The following is a 21,829-nucleotide window of genomic DNA, read 5'->3' as shown; positions in this document are numbered from 1 at the left end:
CCACCACACACCAAAATTCTCCAATTGGCTAAAGAGTTATATCAGATCTTTAGTTGCATATATTTACAATAAAATTATTATTAGTGGACACAAGCACAACATTACTTATAAAATTCCTGCTAAATCCAAAAGATAAAACTGCATTGAGGTAAAAAATAAAGCTTTGTATGTGAATGAGGTCTTAGGGGCTCATTCACATGGGTGCTGTGGCCTGTACAGTGCAAACTATTTGTTTTTGTTATGTGGTTGGAGCTGTGTGAAGGCAGCCTGTGTTATGCTATGGGGCGTAGCAACTGTACAAACACAGCAGCAGGTCCCAATTTGATAGGTGTAAGGATGCAGGTATATGGCCCCATACACACACACTGTGCATTCAGGCAACATGGGGAATCTGACAGTGGACAGAAGCGGGTTAATGGTGTGGTGGGGTGGAATGGCAATCAGAGTAACTGCTACCCCCGTATGGTTCTCTGTGCAGGAGCTGAAAGGAGCGAATGAGAAGCTGACTTTCAGCTGCTGCAGGGCAAACCGTACATGGGATCAGATGCTATAATTGATCCCCCTCGGAAATCCTAATGCGACAAGGAGGCTGTACAAGCCCCCATGTAGCATGGGCTGCGTCACCATCACAACCCCCCTGAAGCACCGCCAATGCTTCTAGCAGACAGCAGAAGTAACTACAAATCTCTAAAAAACAATACATTTTTACTTTAACTTTTCTTTCAATGCAAGCGCTTTTTCATACCAAATTACTTCATGGGTTATTCTAGAACAAAAATTAAACTGAGTTTACCTTACAATATCTTCTGACTGTTGTATAGTTATTCTTCCAACAAACCTTAGTAAAAAAAAAAATTGAAGACCAATAAGACATGTTAAGTGCAATTCACTAGCCGTTAATGAGGAAACGCATATACACTCATTTGTAAAGAATAGGGTGTGTGTGTGTGTGTGTGTGTGTGTGTGTGTGTGTATATATGTATATATATATATATATATATATATATATATATATATATATATATATATATATATATATATATATATATATATATATATATATATATATATATATATATATATATATATATATAATGTGTGTGTGTGTGTGTGTGTACACATATACACGCGCACACACACATTTTTTTTTTAACACATATACATACAGTTGTGCTCATAAGTTTACATACCATGGCAGAATTTATGATTTATTGGCCATTTTTTTAGAGAATATAAATAACCAAAAACAAATAAAAAAAAATCTTTCACTCATGGTTAGTGTTTGGCTGAAGCCATTTATTATCAACCAACTGCGTTTACCCTTTTTAAATAATAATGACAACAGAAACTAACCAAATTACTCTGATCAAAAGTTTACATACCCCAGTTCTTAATATATTGCCCCCTTTAACATCAATGACAGCTTGAAGTCTTTTGTGGCATTTGTGGATGAGGCTCTTTATCTTCTCAGATGGTAAAGCCGCCCATTCCTCTTGGCAAAAAGGCTCCAATTCCTGTATAAATTCTTGGGCTGTTTTGCCTGAACTGCACGTTTGAGATCTTCCCAGATTGGCTCAATGATATGGAGGTCAGGAGACTAAGATGGCCACTCCAGAACCTTCACTTTATTCTGCTGTAGCCAATGACAGGTTGACTTGGCCTTGCGTTTTGGATCATTGTCATGTTGGAATGTCCAAGGACGTCCCATGCGCAGCTTCCTGGCTGATGAACGCAAATGTTCCTCCTGTATTTTTTGATGACATACTGCATTCATCTTGCCATCAATTTTGACCAAATTTCCTGTGCCTTTGTTGCTCACACATCCCCAAAACATCAGTGATCCACCCCCGTTTCACAGTAGGAATGGTGTACCTTTCATCATAGACCTTGCAGACTACTCTCCAAATGTAGCGTTTATTGTTGTGACCAAATTACTTTTTGCCAGAAGGTTTGAGGCTTGTTTCTGTGCCGTTTGGCATATTGTAAGCGGGATACTTGGGTCTTGGTATTTCACGTGAAGTTATTTGTGAGTTTTTCTTTGCATCTCAAACTATTTTCCTGACAGTTGTGGCTGAAATTTTAGTTGGTCTACCTGACCGTAGTTTGGTTTCAACAGATCCCATCATTTTCCACTTCTTGATTAAGAGTTTTAACACTGCTGATTCGCATTCTCAATTCCTTGGATATCTTTGTATATCCCTTTCCGGTTTTATACAATTCAACTACCTTTTCCCACAGATCCTTTGATTATTATTTTGCTTTCCCCATGTCTCCAAATCCAGAAACATCAGTGCAGCACTGGATGAAAGATGCAAGGATCTGTCAGGAGTCCAGAAACTCATTGACCTTTTATACACACACACTAATTACAAGCAAACAGATCACAGGCGAGGATGGTTATATTTAATAGCCACTCAAACCCCTTTGTGTCAACGTGTGTGCATGTTATCAGGTCAAAATCACCAAGGTATGTAAACTTTTGATCAGAGTAATTTGGTTAGTTTCTGTTGTCATAATGATTTTAAAAGAGTAAAGACAGTTGATTGATAATAAATGGCTTCAGCCAAACACGAATCACGAGTGAAAGAAATGTTTTTGTGTTATCATTCATATTCTCTGAAAAATGGCCAAGAAATCACAAATTCTGCCAGGGTGTGTGTGTGAAAAAATTACACACACACACACACACACACACACACACACACTATAAATTATATATATCTATAGCTTGACAAATTTGTAGAAAACTGCTCTCATCAGCAAAAAGCACACCTTTAATACATAGAACTTTAAACCCTTCATTGCATTGCACAACTAAAAAATGTGTTGATCTGCTAAAGGGAGAAAGACTGTTGTATGCACAGTGAACGTTCACCTGGCTTGGCGTAAAACAAGAAATGTTGTTTACGTTAAATCATAAAATTACATCGTAGAAAAACCCTGCCGCCCCCTGTATTTACATAGCTAAAAGAACATTCTCTTTGAAAAGCAAATATACACTTTCAAACGTGAACATTTACTTTTCTATATGAACAGTTTCTGTTCCTTTAGTAACGCATAATGAAAAGGGGTGCTTTTGTTTATATTTTATTCCCTATAGATTTCATTACACAGAACAGCAAATAAAAATAAAAAGCTATAAAAATATCTTAAGCTAGCATATATCTTGCTACTCACACTCCTGTGGCATTCAGACAATGACAACATCATGCAGGCAGACTCCAATGTGTTTTCTGTACAGGACAGAATTGTGTTCACTCGACAAAGAATTATAATGAAACATACAGTATACAAAAGCACAGAACTTGGTTAAGAACCAAGCGTATTCATACATGACAATCATCACAAACGTTAACTGTGCTTTCTTTTCCCATGCCCCATCCGCCTGCTATGTGCCCTTTATTTACAGTTAACCAAGACGTAAGTCCAGAGGGGCTCTTAGGCTTATCTCCTTGACCTGAGATGTACACCGCCACTTACAATATCAAATGTGGGCGGACAATTGAATCAATGCCAGCTACACTTAGTCTTGAAATAAAATACCTGTAAAGGTCTGCCTCTGGCTGGTGACATTCTATGACTGCGATTAAGGAGTCCAGATTTACTACAGACTGTAATACTGCTGTTTCCGGAACGGCAAAGTGTGTCTGAAAAGAGATTTAAAGCATTCATTGTAAAAACATCAGACTTCTGGGTTTTTAAAGCAGGGGAGCAGCAGAGAACATCATGAGGCTCAAGAGATGCTCAAAACCCATAAACTGGAGGGGCATGCGTGGAGCTCACAGAGACAGACATGTCCTGCTGAGGCTCCCCTTTTCTCAGGACTTCACGGCCAGCATACACACCTGAATGGAAGGGTAATTATTTCAAAAGCTTACCCTGGTCTTCCTTAGTACCCTGGGAACATTTTAAGATGGTTTATGGAGCTGTCCGGGGAAAAAATAAGATGAAACCCATCAGGGATAATTCATCTAGAGGCCCCAGTAAAATGCCTAAATCTCCTCACACAGTTTTACCTCACGCTGCAAAGCAGCAGCTGCAGTTACCTCATGAACTATATGATACAGACTGTGAGGACAGCACCATCTGCCAGCCACAACAGACAGGCTCTTTACACCCAAATGTTCTAACTCAAATAGAAAAAATGCTACAGAAAGCATTAAAGCAGACCTCCGACCATATTACAGAGAAATTAACAAAAGAAATACGTGACTTAGGTCAGCGCACGGCTGAATTAGAAAACAGAGTGCATGACATAGAAACTAATGTAATGATTCATGAAACTGAATTGGACACACTTAAAGATGAAAATTTCTCGCTGCAAACTCGTTTAGAAGATTTTGAAAATCGCGCACGTCGCTCAAACCTTCGCATACGAGGTATACCGGAGTCTATTATTGATCTACAATCAACAATTACTGCCCTATTTGAAGAGTTATCACCGTCAATTCCAATTGAGAGTCTGGAAATGGACAGAATACATAGAGCATTAGCACCGCGCAAATCTGAAGGTCCCCCCCGCGACATAATTGCGAAATTCCATTTCTTCCACACCAAAGAACAGCTTATGGTCGCTGCAAGGAACAAAGAATCCCTTATCTTCCAAGGCCACCCGTATCAGATCTTTGCTGACCTTTCCCCAATAACAGTCGCTAAACGGCGCTCAATGAAACCCTTATTACAAAACCTACAACAACATCAGATCCCATACCAATGGGGATTCCCTTTTTCACTTCGCTTCACATATCAAGGTACCAAGCACTCATGCAGAACCCCTGATGAACTACAGAACACCCTACAAAAACTTCATCTCTGCGAAAGACCTTCAGCCAGCCCTCGCCGACGTACAGCATCCAGTTCTCCACAAAATTTCTCCAAAGTCCAAAATGACAGAACCAGACAAAGCTCATCGAAGAGGGGTCGATTCAACTCCCCAAACCAAGATACTCCGGACTCAATGGACTGAATACATTTTGCATATCAAATTGAATTTCACTAAATATTTTTGATCTTTCATCCACTTTTTGGATGCTAAACACTTAATGTCATTTAACCGTCCTGAATTTACTTCCCCTAAGCAGGCTATTGTCCTTTTTTTTATTATTATTATTATTATATATTTTTTTTAATTCCAATTTTTATCCCCTTTTTGGTCTAGGATAATTGAAGTTTTAAATTGTCCAAATTTTTTATTTTTTTTTCCTATTCCCATTGCACCCTTCCCTCCTCATCCCATCCTTACTCGCCTCACCCCCTTCTTCTACTTCCCTCATATTACCCCCTCCTCCCCGCCCCTTTCCCCTAATCCTTTTTTACCCACAACAAGGGTTCTATATTATTTTTGTACAAAACTGTTTACTGAATAGAAGTAAATATTACTAATATATTATTAATAATTGGCATTTTATTTCTTCTCATCCTAATTATTAATGACATTACTGCCTCTCCTACAACTGGCAACCCAGAGGTAATTTGTATAATTCAACAAAATTTATAATCTAACACTCTCCCCGTGAAAACATAAAACACAAATTGTTAGATTAAAAGTTTACATCTACTAATGTTGAAAATATTATAATATTTCTTAGATTTGATTTATTTTTGCTTACTTCCAGTATGGGTGTCATAATATATTTTTTCTTCTCTAGATATATTTTTGGTCGTGAGGGACTCGAGAAACTGTCACTGCTCCCTCCATTTTTCTGTCCTTGGACTCTCCCACACACCTTTTTGTGTGAGGAGCCTCCCTGGTCAGACTCTGTGCCTCCGAGCTTGCACTTTTGCACGCCCGGAACGCCAACGTTTTACCTTCTTGCATTCTAAACGTTTTTGTTAATTATTTGTTTAATAATGACTCTCATTTTCTCTTTATTTCTCAACATTCTGTCTCCACTCTCCCTTTTCTCTTTGCTCCTCCCCGGGGTAAGTATGTATTTTCAATTGTTTTTAAATATGTCTTATAATATTCTCTATAAAATATCATTATGGCTCCTTTAAATATCCTTACCTTAAATGTCCAAGGTCTAAATGTTCCACAAAAACGAACCAAAGTTTTTAGATCATTATCTTCTTCAAAGGCACATATAATTTGCCTACAAGAAACCCATTTCACTGAAACCTCAACACCTAAATATTTTGGTACAGTTTATCCCCAAGTTTTTACTGCTTCCGCTAAAACTAAACAAAGGGGAGTGCTAATTGCATTCCATAGAGCTACACCCTTCTCTCTTCTGACAGAAACCAAAGACCCAGAAGGTCGCCATCTCATTCTTACAGGGCATCTATGTGATACACCAATCACAGTAGTATCCTATTATGCTCCTAATAAAAATCCAACAGCATTCCTCTCCCATTTGTTCCAGGTAATAGAGACTCATAAAATGGGCACGCTTTTGATCTGTGGAGATTCGAACCAAGTTCTATACCCTTATTTAGATAAGTCCCCAATTCCTATCACTTCCAATTCTCAATCTCGTAGGTTCCAAAGACTTCTACAGCAACATTCCTTGCTAGATTCCTGGCGAGAAATCAATCCCACGAAACGTCAATATTCCTTCTATTCCCATCCACATAAGTCTTTTTCCCGTATCGACCATATACTAATCTCTATTAGTATGTCCCCGGAATTGCTCACATCTTCTGTAATACCCTTTACATGGACTGATCATTGTGCAATACTTTCTACTCTCACTTCCCTCATACCTAAAAATCAAGACCCCACATGGCACATAAATGATTCAACCCTATCCCATCCATCACACTCTACAGACTTAGAATTAGCCATAAAAGACCATCTGAAAAATAATAAAACCCCTGATATTTCTCCATTAACCTTATGGGAGGCACACAAACCCGTCCTTCGAGGAATCTGCTTACGCCAAGCATCATATCTTAAAAAAGAAAAAAACAAGCTACAACTAATATTAGAAACAAAATTCAACACTTGCCACGCAAATTTTCAAGCGAATCCTACCCCTGTGACAAAAAATCAACTAGATGAAGCTAGCTTAAATCTTGATCTTTTCCTATCTGAATCCGCAGATAAAACCATACGCAAATCCAAGCATAAATTTTATATCAAAGCTAACAAGCCTGGCACGCTTCTCGCTCGAGCACTTAAAAAATTAAACAACCCACACAAGCCGATTCGATTAAAATTACCTCATAATACTTACATCAGTAATCCAGAAAAAATCCTACAAACCTTCCACAAACACCTTACATCTCTTTACAACAATCAGGGATCTTTTGACCAATCCTCTGCAGAATTATTTTTCTCACAAATCAAACTTCCAATGATTCCTTTAACTCAACATGAACATCTTGAAAGTCCCATTACATCTGCTGAGGTTGAATTAGCCATTAAATCCCTTAAACCAAATAAACGCCCGGGTCCTGATGGCTTCTCTGCCCTATATTACAAAAAATTGACTTATCTTCTTGCGCCATTGCTGACAGATGCTTTCAATTCACTTCTGAACAACCAATCCTTTCGTCCTGAAACCTTAACAGCAATAATCACAATGATCCCCAAACCTCATTCAGATGACTCATCTTGTGCTAATTACAGGCCCATATCCCTACTTAATCTTGATATCAAACTACTAGCGAAAATTCTAGCAACTCGTTTAAACAATATTATTGGTTCATTAATAAATAAAGACCAAGTTGGTTTTATTCCTTTTCGCCAAGCAGCTGATAACGTACGTAGGGCAACGTTATTAATCCAAACAGCTAAAACACGACAAATACCTATGTGTCTTCTGTCGTTAGATATTAAAAAAGCATTTGACACAGTATCATGGCCCTATCTACATTTTGCCTTACAAAAATGGGGGTTCGGTCCTCACTTTCTTAACTGGGTTTCATCACTATATAATAATCCCAAAGCCTATATTAAATATGCTGGATATAAATCTGGTTGCTTTAACATAAATAGAGGAACACGTCAGGGTTGTCCACTCTCCCCACTTTTATTTGCCCTACTTATTGAACCCCTAGCTCAGGCTATACGATCTGACCCTTCAATCAAAGGGATAGACTTAGCAGGTCATCAGCACAAATTATGTTTGTTTGCTGACGATATACTAATATTTATGTCTTCCCCTCATATTTCTGCTCCCAACCTTATAAGTAAGCTTGATCATTTTGCACAGCTATCTGGACTTATTATCAACTCTCAAAAATATCTCCTTACCTTCCCATACTTTACAACAAGTACAAACTTCCCTCCCATTCTCTTGGTCTACATCGCACCTGACCTACCTAGGAATTACTCTTACTCCCAATTTAACTGAATTCTTCTCGGCTAACTTTCCGCCATTACTAAAGCAAATTACCAATCTCCTTAAACAATGGTCCTCTTTACCAATCTCATGGATTGGTAAAATAAACATAATAAAGATGACCATTTTACCCAAGATACTATATCTATTTCGGGTTTTGCCCATTTCAGTTCCAACATACTTTCTTAGAAATCTTCAACGCAAAACACTAGCGTTCATTTGGGGCTCTTTAAAACATCGTGTATCTAAACAGACACTTTACCTTTCCAAACTTAAAGGTGGACTAGGATTCCCCAATTTCGCCTCTTATTACCATGCAGCTCAAATAGCATGCATCCCCAAATATCACGCAAAATACGAAGCCCCACTCTGGGTTGCAATTGAAGCAATTGACTGTGATCCATTTTCTATAACAAATTTAATTTGGTCCAAACCCTCAGATCGTAAAAATATTAAAAATAAGATTACCAAACACACAGTTACCATCTGGGATAAATTTAAACTTATCAAAGGACTGCAATCTCCTCATGTTCCCCTTCTATCATTTATTAGAAACCCACTATTCTACCCAGCCTGCACATTCCCTAATTCATTTAAAAAATGGATTTCCTCTGACATAACTCAACTCTGTGATATGTCAACATCTACCTCACTTAAAACATTTCCTGAACTATGTGATAGACATCAACTCCCCCAATCAGAACTTTTTCGATATCTGCAGATCAAAAACTTTTTCATGCCATATATACAAAATATGAGTAAACTCGATGAACTCACGCAATTTGAACGTATATGTAAACGCGAACCTCACTCTAAGGGTCTCATATCAATAATATATAAACACCTTATTACTTTGCCTACTGCAGATCCACCATCATACGTGGAAAAATGGGAGAGAGACCTTGGACTTCAGTTGGAATCATCTGATTGGGATAAAATTTGGACCACTACAAAATCATCTTCACAAAATATAATAGCTCTAGAGACAAATTATAAAGTACTTTTGCGCTGGTACTTGGTTCCTGTCAGAATTGCGAAATATATTCCGCAATACTCCCCACTCTGCTTCCGTGGCTGTGGTGAACTAGGATCACATATACACATATTTTGGGAATGTCCGGTTACAAAATGTTTTTGGAAAGAGGTTTTTCTAATCCTCTCCACCTTATTCAAAAAAACAATCAAACCTGACCCTTCAATTGCACTACTAAACCTAAAACCGACTTCTATTTCCCACACTCAATTCAAACTCCTTCTACAAATCACTACGGCAGCAAAGCAGACAATCGCCAAAGCGTGGAAAACCCCAACATTAATGATCTCAGAAACCAAAACCAGAATAAACCAAGCCATGACCCACTCAAAAACGGAAGCCATTACCAATGATAATATTGCAAAATTTGAAAAAATCTGGAATCCTTGGGTGACTCATTTTTTCCCTCCCAACTTTGATATCACATTATTAAGACCTTGGTAACATAACTACTAATAGCTATTTAATATGCTAATAACATAAGACAAACATAATAAGATACCCCGGGGACCCTTTTGACCTTTTCTATCTTATCTACGTACTATCTTTATTTTTTTCTCTTCTTCTTCCCCTTCCCTCTATTCTATCTTGCCTCTTTAGTTTTTTTTGTTGTTTTTTCTTTCTTAGCATATATTGTTATTATATGCAAAAATGGTAGCAGCATTACTTTATTTTTTTATTTATCAGTATATTTCAGCTTTAGAGCTCCATTGAAACAGTACAAACCTAATGTCTATACAATAAATCCCTGTTTATCTTCATTAGATATTACCCCAACATTATACAAGGTCTAGAAATTATGACCCTTCATTTTTTTCTTTATGTATTCTCATATTACCTTACACTGTTAATATATTACTATATCTGGTTTTTAATTACTAAATTCAACACTAAGCATATATTTTAGCAAGTCTCCAGATAATGGTCAACATATGTTAAACTCAAATTACTGTTTTTTTTCTTTTGTTGTTGCCTTCTAAAAAACACTGGAGCTTGATGTAAATATCTAACTTGTGTTCTCCTTAACTGCTACTATTTATAATGTCTATGTTTATTGACAATATATGCTTGTAATTTTGAAAATTTAATAAAAAAAAAAAAAAAAAAAAAAAACCCATAAACTATAGCCAAGCCTTAGGACTCATGCACACTGGACATTATAAAACCGCCAGTAGCATTAGCTGTAGAGAAATAGTTTTTTCGGCGTTTTTGCAGCAGCGTTTAAGTGTTTTTTGCATTTTATAGCAAAACTATACTCACAAAAGCTTATGGCTCAAAAAAGCTAATAAATGCAGAATAGTCGCGTTAAGGTTTTTTTCAAAGTTCAAACACCCCCCACAAATTTGGGGGGGGGGGGGTTGTTTCAAGCCAGAAAACATTCCATGTGCTGGGGAGTTTACTGTCTGTAAAAAAAAAAAAAAAAAAAACGCTGAAGCCAAAAAAAGCAGCTGTAAAAAAGTCTAGTGTGCATGAGGCCTTACAGTTGCTGGCTGACAGGGAGTGCTAGGACAAGAAAAGAAACCTGCGATGATAGGAATATGCTCCTGCAACTGTTGGGTGCCTGGTTGTAAAACCAGCCCATTGGTCAAGTTATTTTACTGTATTATGAATGTCCAGCAGCAAGAGAAGCCATAACTCCTTTCATCTTATACTTGTTTAGGGTTAGTGACTCACACAGGACAGGCAGTCAATGTGTCAATGGAAACCTAAGTGTTTGGCAGTACAGGTTTCCGTTATGGTAAGCAGTTGAATAAGAAAGTATGTGTACGAATGCTACAAAGCTATTTAGAGTAAAATAAATCATCATCAAGGCCAGGCCTACTCCAGACAAATCAATAAAAAGAAAAACAAATACCCTCACAGGAAGGGGGCACCCACAGGGGTACAGGATGAAGCTGCATTAATTGACGCCCTACTCTGGGCCAGATCCAGCGCTGTCCTTTTTTGCCCAAAGCCCTGGTCTGAGGGCAGCACCTCTGCCTCTTCATGTACCAGGTAGAGTTATCAACCCTGTAACGTACATGGTAAAGGTGAGGCCGAGTGTGCGACTGTAGCCTAGAGCAACAGAGAGGTGGCTGTGGGGGACCCTGTTGGAGTAAGGGATAAAAAAGAAACTAATGAAGCCTCTTTAGCAATCCCTTGGACTTAAACATTTACCCTTGTAGTGTGATGGGACCTAACTGCAAGGGTATTTTTAAAGGCTGAAATGTGCAGCCCCTCCTCAGCCCGATCTCGATCCAGCAATGTGCACAAGAGCAGTTATCCACTCAATACAGATTTCATTATTATGTAGACATTTTTTTTGGACTTTATCCATTTCATAAAAAAGCTTTCAAATTAATATATTTATTTCTTACACAGAAGGATGGACTGGTATTATTTTGGCTGTATTAGATTAATTCACAATAAAATAGGAGCAATTGCTATTTCTCAAGCCACAATTAAACCCTCATCACAATTGTTGGCATAAGGGATGCAGACTGGATACTTAGGCCCCTTTCACACTTGCGGACCGTATGTCCGCTTTTTCATCCATCCGTGTGCAGATGAAAAAGGGACATACATTGGTCCCTATGAGATCGCGGGTGTCAGCGGATTCATCCGCTGACACCCGATCTCGCCCACCCCCGCATTCCTCCGATTCTGCAGACGGAGGAAAACCCCTATTTTTCCTTCCGTCTGCGGATCGAATGAACACGGACAGACGGTCCGTGTTCATCCGATCCCCCCATTGGGGAGAGCGGAGAAAAGTGTGCAGGGACCGCCCTGTCATCCACCGGCTCAGCGGGGATCAACGGAGCGATTCCCGCTGAGCAAGCGGAGGTTCACGGAGCGGATCATTACTGATCCGCCCCGTGTGAAAGGGCCCTAAACAAGGTAAATTATCAAGGTAAATTATCAAATTTTCCTTTGTCTGGAGAAACAAGGACAGCCAAATGGCACATGCCACGATTTATGCTCCTAGGGAGTTTGGAAATATTACATAGCAGATGCCAATTGCACTCATCACAGTACCGACCAGACAGGGTATGCCAAGAAGCCCAAGTGTGCTCCCTCATTAACATCGATTCGATTCTCTGGCTTCCCGCAAAGCATTGTACAGTAATCTTGAGACCAATGCTTTTGCATTCCCTCAGACTTTAGGTTTCTTTATATATATGGCAGAATCTTAGTTCCCCTCATATTCCTGTAGCCCCTCTGTTTAATAATTCATGGACAATGTTATGATCAAACTTTCAACAATATAGGATTACAACAAATAATGAATTTCCTGCTTACTCTGCAGTAGAGGAGCTTGGATGTTGCTACATGTACAGTGTTTGAAAACAGATGTATGCAGGACACTTTACAACATTAATGAATCTCCATGTTATACAAATAATAGATTTTTTGCTCTACTAAACTGTCCTATCAATTAGCATGGGAAAAGAACCTGGGCATGGGACAGGATAGCAAGGAGTGGCGTACCTGGACTACCCTTATCCACAAGTGAATCCTGAATGTCGCTCTAGTTGAGCCAGTGGATGATATGCCACGACATATGCAAGCGTAAATTTCATATTTTTGGCAGCCAAGATAGCTAGTGCCACAGCTTGGAAGAGTTCGGTGTTTAAACTAGCCCTGTTAAAACGCAAATAACCTGGATTATGCTTCACAAAAAGATTTTGAGTTTTCTATGGGATAAACAAAGAATTTTTTACCAAGGTCTGGAGACCCTGGCTTTCTTATTTACAGGTCCCAAACACCTTAAAGTTTATGCTTTACTGAATGGCACAATATTCCTGGACCAGCAATTTCTTTCCCTTTTTCTTTATCCTCTTTCCTCCCCCTTAATCTTTCTCGTTTGTCCCCCCTTTTTGTTTTCAAGTGTGTGTCTTGATAGTGCACTATCGCCAACCTGGTCTAGTAATGTAAAGATCCCCAGTGTTGAGGTACTTAGAGAGGATACCCAATCAGAGTGGCTGCTATACATTGGACCTTTATGAGCAACAATCTATACTGTCGAAGTCCTTTGTATTTTGCTATCACTTGTTTATTGGCTTCTACCCCCATTAATAAGCTGGATTTCCCAATGGTTGAGCATTTCCATTTAGTCAGAGAAGCTATGTAGCGGTTGCATATATCGTGCCAGATGTTATTTTGATTACAGTCTTGTATTTTGTTGAAACTGTTATGCCATAGATTATTTGGCTTTGTATTTTATACCACCTTGCTTTTGAAAACAAATAAAAAACTATTGAAACATAATTTATGGAAACCTATACTGTAGTTGATGATTGGAGAGGGAGACCGCCATGTGGTCTGCACCTTAAAATTCTCTACCCTCAGTGTAAGTTTAGTCAAAATCTGCACCACACAAAATGGCCCCAACAGCAGAAATGCAGAGGCTGACATAATCTGTATTTCTCCTTGGTGTTCCCATAAAAGCATAATCCTTTTTACTGAAATCTACTACTTTCCATATTCCATGACTGTTTCCAATTCTAAATGTCCGCTAAACAAAATAACCCACATAAAAAAAAAAAGACAAAAATAGTCTGCAGTGACAAAAACCAAATTTTTTTGGCATCTCTTCTTATGCTTTCTTTGTTTAGCCAAGATTGGCAAGGAGCCCTTAGTAGCCATGCATCCCTGCAGAGACCGTAATCCTCTCCATGTTCTTCTCTCCTCTGGCCAGCAATTTAGCAGTAGGAGTTGTCAGATATAGACACCGGTTGCTGCTTTGCCTCTCTCGGAAATAGTCTGTTGATAGGATAGTATCAACCTATTAAACTCTAAGAACTAATTACTTTTATATTTTAATTAAAAGTGGTCATGCCACTCGGTGGTGCACTGCTGTGCCATTCATTTCAACTTGCACACAAATACAGTGGTGCTGAAGCACACAAACACCATGTGTTGCTGTGTGTGGCATACAGTAATGCACGCCAGAGCTTTAGAGTTCTTTCACACTGAGCGCCCGTACAGATCCGCCTGTCAGTTTTTTTTTTGGCGGACCTGTACGGGCGCTCCGTGCTCTTCTATGGAGCCGCGGATGTCAGCGGTGACATGCCCGCTGACATCCGACCCACTCCGCCAAAGTGTGACAGAGCAAAAACCTACTTTTCCTTCCGTCTGGCGAATCGGGTGAACACGGACATACGGTCCATGTTCATCTGATCCCCCCATAGGGGGGAGCGAAAAAAAGACAGTGCGGTCCCTCCACAGTGTGCGGGGACCACCCTGTCATCCGCCGGCTCAGCGGGGATCAACGGAGCGATCCCCGCTGAGCAAGCGGAGGTGCACGGGGCGGATCATTATTGATCCGCCCAGTGTGAAGGAGGCCTTAGTCATCTACAGATATGTTCTGACCTTGAAGCGACAAGTAGGATTGCTGGCTATGGTGACTACAGGGAGTGCAGAATTATTAGGCAAATGAGTATTTTGACCACATCATCCTCTTTATGCATGTTGTCTTACTCCAAGCTGTATAGGCTCGAAAGCCTACTACCAATTAAGCATATTAGGTGATGTGCATCTCTGTAATGAGAAGGGGTGTGGTCTAATGACATCAACACCCTATATCAGGTGTGCATAATTATTAGTCAACTTCCTTTCCTTTTGCAAAATGGGTCAAGAGAAGGACTTGACAGGCTCAGAAAAGTCAAAAATAGTGAGATATCTTGCAGAGGGATGCAGCACTCTTAAAATTGCAAAGCTTCTGAAGCGTGATCATCGAACAATCAAGCGTTTCATTCAAAATAGTCAACAGGGTCGCAAGAAGCGTGTGGAAAAACCAAGGTGCAAAATAACTGCCCATGAACTGAGAAACGTCAAGCGTGCAGCTGCCAAGATGCCACTTGCCACCAGTTTGGCCATATTTCAGAGCTGCAACATCACTGGAGTGCCCAAAAGCACAAGGTGTGCAATACTCAGAGACATGGCCAAGGTAAGAAAGGCTGAAAGACGACCACCACTGAACAAGACACACAAGCTGAAATGTCAAGACTGTGCCAAGAAATATCTCAAGACTGATTTTTCTAAGGTTTTATGGACTGCTGAAATGAGAGTGAGTCTTGATGGGCCAGATGGATGGGCCCGTGGCTGGATTGGTAAAGGGCAGAGAGCTCCAGTCCGACTCAGACGCCAGCAAGGTGGAGGTGTAGTACTGGTTTGGGCTGGTATCATCAAAGATGAGCTTGTGGGGCCTTTTCGGGTTGAGGATGGAGTCAAGCTCAACTCCCAGTCCTACTGCCAGTTTCTGGAAGACACCTTCTTCAAGCAGTGGTACAGGAAGAAGTCTGCATCCTTCAAGAAAAACATGATTTTCATGCAGGACAATGCTCCATCACACGCGTCCAAGTACTCCACAGCGTGGCTGGCAAGAAAGGGTATAAAAGAAGAAAAACTAATGACATGGCCTCCTTGTTCACCTGATCTGAACCCCATTGAGAACCTGTGGTCCATCATCAAATGTGAGATTTACAAGGAGGGAAAACAGAACACCTCTCTGAACAGTGTCTGGGAGGCTGCGGTTGCTGCTGCACGCAATGTTGATGGTGAACAGATCAAAACACTGACAGAATCCATGGATGGCAGGCTTTTGAGTGTCCTTGCAAAGAAAGGTGGCTATATTGGTCACTGATTTGTTTTTGAATGTCAGAAATGTATATTTGAGAATGTTCAGATGTTATATTGGTTTCACTGGTAAAAATAATTAATTGAAATGGGTATATATTTTTTTTTTGTTAAGTTGCCTAATAATTATGCACAGTAATAGACACCTGCACACACATATATCCCCCTAAAATAGCTAAAACTAAAAAAAAACAAAAAACGACTTAAAAAAATATTCAGCTTTGATATTAATGAGTTTTTTGGGTTCATTGAGAACATGGTTGTTGTTCAATAATAAAATGAATCCTCAAAAATACAACTTGCCTAATAATTCTGCACTACCTGTAGTTCTTTTTTTTTTGTTTTGTGAAGATCCATCAACTTAAAATGTAGACAGTAAACCATGTATGGGCAACATAAGCATGCAGCCTCTTCAGTCACAGACAAGGTATATCGGTACTCAAGCTCACAAACAGCAGGCTGTGTATTCTACATTGCTAGGTGAGACACTAATGCAGCAGGGGATGACAATCACATACTTTGAGATTTGTTTCTCCATCCAGACTTGCCGTCGTCACATGGCATGAACCATTCACTCTGTCTGAAGATAGCAGCACCAAATCAACAGGAAAGGTCTCATCTTTGGATACTCTAACAATATCACCTACCTAAAAAAAAGGGGGGAAAAAAAAAAAAGGGAAAAAAAAAAACACATTAAAAACAAGCAAACTTCATAAAGATCACACCATAATCTTTGTGCCAGCTAACCCCCATTACTCAAAGAGATATACACATACCCTGATGTTTTTTGATCTAGTCTTAACAAGGCCTCCACTGCGAACAACATAAACTGGGGCTCCATTAACTTCATTGTCTGCTTTGTGTCGCAGCCAGTCTTCATAGCCCTGAAAATACAGCAGAAGTAGTCATGTGAGGGTTTTGTCAAAACAAGCTACTATGCATATCACACCGAGCTCTCATGTGGTTTCTAGGACAAGGTAACACAGGAAGCCAAGAACATGACAAGATAAATCATCATGCAAGAAGATGCCACGAACTACCCTTTTTTCTGAAAATATCGTAGTTTTAGGTTTTCTACTTTGTTGGATTTATCAAATCCCTCTATGAACTTCTCAATAACTAAAGAAGAACTCTGCTTTAAATACTTCATCTTTACTGCAGCTGTAGAAACTGTTTGAAATATATTTAGTCTTACCTCCACTTTCCTGTTACGGCAGTTGTGTTTGGTGTCTTAATATGACTGTGCAGTCCAATAGCCATCAGAGGTAGACCCACAGCATTAAAAATGTGTTTGTAAAGTCACTACATTTACATGTATCCCATGCAAATATGCTGCCATTAATGAAAGTGTGTTTGCTAGAAATGAACAGCTTTTCTGACATTGCAGCTGTGCGATCACATGATGTCACAGGGTAATCCCCGCCCCTCCTGCTTCTCTCCATATAGAGTGAGGCTGGCCAGCACAGGGGAATCATGTAATCGCACAGCTGCAGTGTCGGAAAATGAATTTGCCCTATTAAATTCTAACACTTATACTTTCAATAATGGCAGCATATCTGCATGGAATTCTTTCCTATGTTCTGCATTATGTAGCTGAATAGAGGCAGGAGGGGCAGGGAGGAAAGCAACCTCATGATGACAGTGAGGGAGGAGGGGAGAGACTTCAGAAGAGAGAGCAGGGCTGCGGGTGACCAGGCACGTAAACTGATCACAGTAGTCTGGGCTCAGCAGCCATGATTATCGTGGTCAGCAGAGACAGGGGGACTCAGGAACTGACAGGATCAACCAGGTTTATTACCAGTTCGGAAGAGAAGAATTGCACAGCACAAGCACTGTGCTGTTTTTCATGCCTTAAAGGAACAGGACCTCAGTTTTTTTTTAGGTTTACAAACACTTTAAAGTACACATGGATAAATGGATCCCCTACCCCCAGGATCCTGCAAAGCATTGCGACCATGATTAGTGCATAGTGGGGTCAAAGCACAGGCAGCTGCAGATGATTCTTCCAGTCCCGGGTCCATATGAACCTACAGAGCATCGGTTATGGAGCTGAAAGAAGTAATCACTGAACTGCAAGTGTGACATCACTACACTTGTGTTCCCTTAATATCTAAGAGTCCCTCAGCTCCAGTAGTGCAGAGACCTTTAGTCTTTAGTGCGCAGGGGGAACAACCCCCCAATTTAGTAAAGGGAGGGAAGAGAAAGGCTGCTGAATGTGACCATGTTACACCATAAATATGGGTGTTGCGTAGACTATTGTCAGAAAGGTAGAATTAGCCTTTGATATTTCCTGCATATAAATGAGCAGGCAGCTCAAGCATAGCAGCATTTTGTCTGATCCATATTTAAATAAATCCGGAGAAAACCTTTGAATCGTTATGCTAGTTCTGACTGAGCAGCAATACAGAACTGTGGTTGCTCTTCATTGCGACTTGCAGCTGTAACATCCCACATGTGTAGTTTCAACACAACAGCTGTCCAACTTTGTGTCTCACCAACATCGGATAGTGCAGGAAAACAATAGTAACATTTTTCCAAAGTTCCCTTTAATGACCAAACACGTTTTCTTCCTCCAATAAAAACGGTCAAATGTGTTAAAGCAAGCTCTCATACATAACTTTTTCATCTGCTGCAAAAGAGAGATTCGTAGTATAGGGTAATGAATAAACCTGTACTTTATTTTTTAGGTTATTAATGCAATACCTGTTTAATGGCGGTCACTGTAATTACAAAAAATAATGGAAGTCCGCTTGTTACTGGACTTGTTGGAGTATCGATCATAAGCTGCAAAAAAAAGAAACAAACACACACACACATGGAAAAAACGTTAATCATACAGAGATTTATACTATTCTCAGATGAAACATTTAAAATGAAAAACTTTATAAAGGTCTCCGAGATGCATTTAGGAAGACACACCAAGCAAATGCCAGTCATTTATCCTTTATAGCAGTGGTTCTCAACCTGGGGGTCGGGACCCCCTCGGGGGTCAAATGATGATTTGCTATGGGTCACCAAATCATAGGCTGTTCCCGTACCACTCTTGTAACTGTTTTGCGGCTGCCCAGTAGGGCTGTCCCTGGAGCCTGTGGCTGTCCAGCTGGGCTGTTCCTGGAGCCCACGGACACTCATTCAGCCTCTTCACAGCCGCACATTCAGTTCACGGCATGGCTGGTTAGCAGAGAATAGAGGTAAGTTGACTGGTGAGGAATGTGAGGTAGGAGGGGCTGGAGGAGACATGATTTCAGCATAGGTGTCACTGCTATGAGACACCACAAAGTCAAAGACACAGTGAGTAATACTACCTGTGATTATAGTTGCCATTAAAAATCCCCACTACAGTTCTCAGATCAGCAGATGACTTTGATCAAGAGCATCTAAGTTGGCTAAACAGAACTCCCCCCAGCATTGCCACTCATTCCATTCCCCCCCACTAAGGAGTAAAACAATGATAAAATAGAGAATACATGGAAAGGAGGTAAAAAAAGGGTGAGGAAGAAAGAAAAAGGGAGAAAAAGAGAGGGATGGGTGAAAAAAAATAAGAAATTAGGATAGAGAGAGATAGAAGGGAAAGAAAAGTGAACAAAGAGAGAGTGGTACATCCTAAAATGTACCATATGAGGTTTTAATACTGTACGAGTGGAGGGGACTCAGGGGGAGCCACGCTGCAAAAATAATTTTACTGTTAGGGGTCCCCATAACTTGGGAAATTTTATCAAGGGGTCACGGCATTAGTAAGGTTGAGAACCACTGCTTTATAGGGATCTAAAGAGACCAACGAGCAAAACCTCCCCTGAAAAAATTACTGTATATTTCCACACTTGCAAAATTTCCTAAGCTTTTTGTGCACCTTTTAAGAGTATATACCATCTAATACAACAAATATTAAATACTCAAAACGTATACAGATATACACACACACCGTGAAAAACCATATTTCAAATTCATAAAATCTGGGTGCTGGAAACCTGATGTGTTCCGGTGTGCTTCCCCCCATTTCATGAGTCTGTTTTCTGCTATGCTTTCTGCTGCGTTTTTCATGCACTTAAATGTGTTCTGGTGCAGATTGCCGCATTCCAGTGCGGTGCTTGGAATAATGATGATGTCACATGTTGTACAGTGGATGTGACAACATGTTTCAGGGTGGGGAGCCGCTTTTTCAAGCCTCCTAGTAGAACTCAACGTGGTTTACACCATTACTACATGTGCGTGCAATATAGATGGTTTTATCATTTTTTTTTTTTTTTTTCACTTGAGTTCTAGAAGAAGATTTTACCCCCCTTCATGACCAGGCCATTATTAGCTTTTTAGCACTGCGCAGTCATTAAACTGTACTCAAATGAAATTTATATAATTGTTTTCACACATATAAAGCTTTCTTTGGGTGATATTTGATCGCAACTGGGTTTATTTTTTATTCTATAAAACAAAAAAATATATATTTTGAAATGTTAAAACAATATTTTTTACTTTCTGCTATAAAAAATATCCAATGAAAAATAAAAACGTATTTATAATTTTAGGCCAAAATAAATTCTGTTACGTCTCTGATAAAAAAAAAAAAAAAAAAATCCCAATAAGTGCATATCAAGTGGTTTGTGCAAGAGCTACAAACTACGGAATATATACTGGAATTTGTATTTATTTTTTAATACTAGTAATGGCAGTGATCAGTGAACTTGTAGTGGGACTGTGATAGTGTGGCGGGCAGTGTGTCACTAACTGGCACTGGGTGGAAACTGGCATTACCAATACTATACACTGTCACGGTACTAAGGACACTGGCTGGGAAGTGGTTAACATCTCAGGGTAATCAAGGGGTTAAGTGTGTGCCTAACAAATATTTATGTGTGCATTATGTGCCGAGTGATACAGTGAGCGGCTATAGCCACCCGCTGTATCACGGGAGCGCGCCCGAACTTGCCACCATGCGAGAGAGCTTGCATGAAGGTGGAAAGTTCTTGCAGGAGGAGACAGACACCGAGGGACCCCAGAAGACTAGGTTCGGGGCCACTCTGTACAAAACGAGCTGCACAGTGGAAGTAGAACATGTTTGTTGTTTAAAAAAAAAAAATTCTCTTTAGTGTTCCTTTAAGAGTTTCAAATCGTATGCAATCAGGCAGGCCCTTGCACTACATGGTTTTGGTAAATCTGGAGATGAAAATCTAATGGTATATATGGGGTCTAAGGCTCGGAAATGAAAACACGCAAAAACACACAAAGTGTCTTTCTTTGGAGGCATTCGTCGGAGAGGGGAGCCAGGAATAGGAGACCCAAGAAGAGGATGTTTAGGGCCGCTGGTAGTGGCAAGTATAAACCCGTTATTTAAAAAAAAAAAAAAAAATGCATTTACAGTCACTTGAACTTTCCCAAGTATTAGGCCTTGTTCACATGGCCGGGTAGTTGCACATGCCGGACTCCTGAAACGGACTGTGTCCAGGCTTGGATCTCTCTACCAAACCATAGCAATCTGCTCTGTGTGTGGCTACATGCACACAGCAGTGGCTGCTAACAGACCACCATTGATTTAAAAACGGACTGAGCAGCCACTACTGATCGCATAACCTGGTAATTCCAGCAGTAAACATTTTGAATGCCCATTTCTCATGAAGCGTAAAACATCTCTAGCACACTCCCAAAAATCAATTAATGACCTAGTTTTAAAAACGTACCTGGTGTACAAAAGTGCCAACTTACCTGAACAAGAAATATGATGAGAAAGTAGAAATTGGCTATTCTTCTAAACTGTTCAAACAAGTTTTTTGGAACAAAATTTAACACAGTGTACTGTAAAGAAAAAAAGGAAACGGCTATAATGCATATACTAAGAAACAAGCAAACATTACAAATACTGAGGGGAAAAAAAATACACAGCAAAAACACCCAGGGTATC

General features: G+C 39.8%; 1 protein-coding gene across 5 annotated transcripts in view; it reads right to left on the bottom strand.

Moving 5' to 3' along the window:
* The window catches only part of ATP11B (ATPase phospholipid transporting 11B (putative)), a 187,072-nt gene that overhangs the window by 123,890 nt on the left and 41,353 nt on the right, over positions 1 to 21,829 (bottom strand). For all 5 annotated transcript variants that reach the window (XM_040349442.1, XM_040349439.1, XM_040349438.1 and 2 more), the window contains exons 3-8: positions 21,634 to 21,723; positions 18,640 to 18,720; positions 16,713 to 16,820; positions 16,455 to 16,583; positions 3,544 to 3,647; positions 794 to 838 (exon numbers count right to left, since the gene is read on the bottom strand). In XM_040349442.1, the coding sequence (XP_040205376.1) occupies positions 794 to 838; positions 3,544 to 3,647; positions 16,455 to 16,583; positions 16,713 to 16,820; positions 18,640 to 18,720; positions 21,634 to 21,723 (557 nt within the window). The remainder of the gene's footprint in view (positions 1 to 793; positions 839 to 3,543; positions 3,648 to 16,454; positions 16,584 to 16,712; positions 16,821 to 18,639; positions 18,721 to 21,633; positions 21,724 to 21,829) is intronic.

The sequence above is a fragment of the Rana temporaria genome, chromosome 4 (genome assembly GCF_905171775.1).
Source record: "Rana temporaria chromosome 4, aRanTem1.1, whole genome shotgun sequence".
Taxonomy (NCBI): domain Eukaryota; kingdom Metazoa; phylum Chordata; class Amphibia; order Anura; family Ranidae; genus Rana; species Rana temporaria.
Note: the sequence above shows the minus strand (reverse complement) of the source record. Positions and strands in the feature narration are given on the sequence as shown.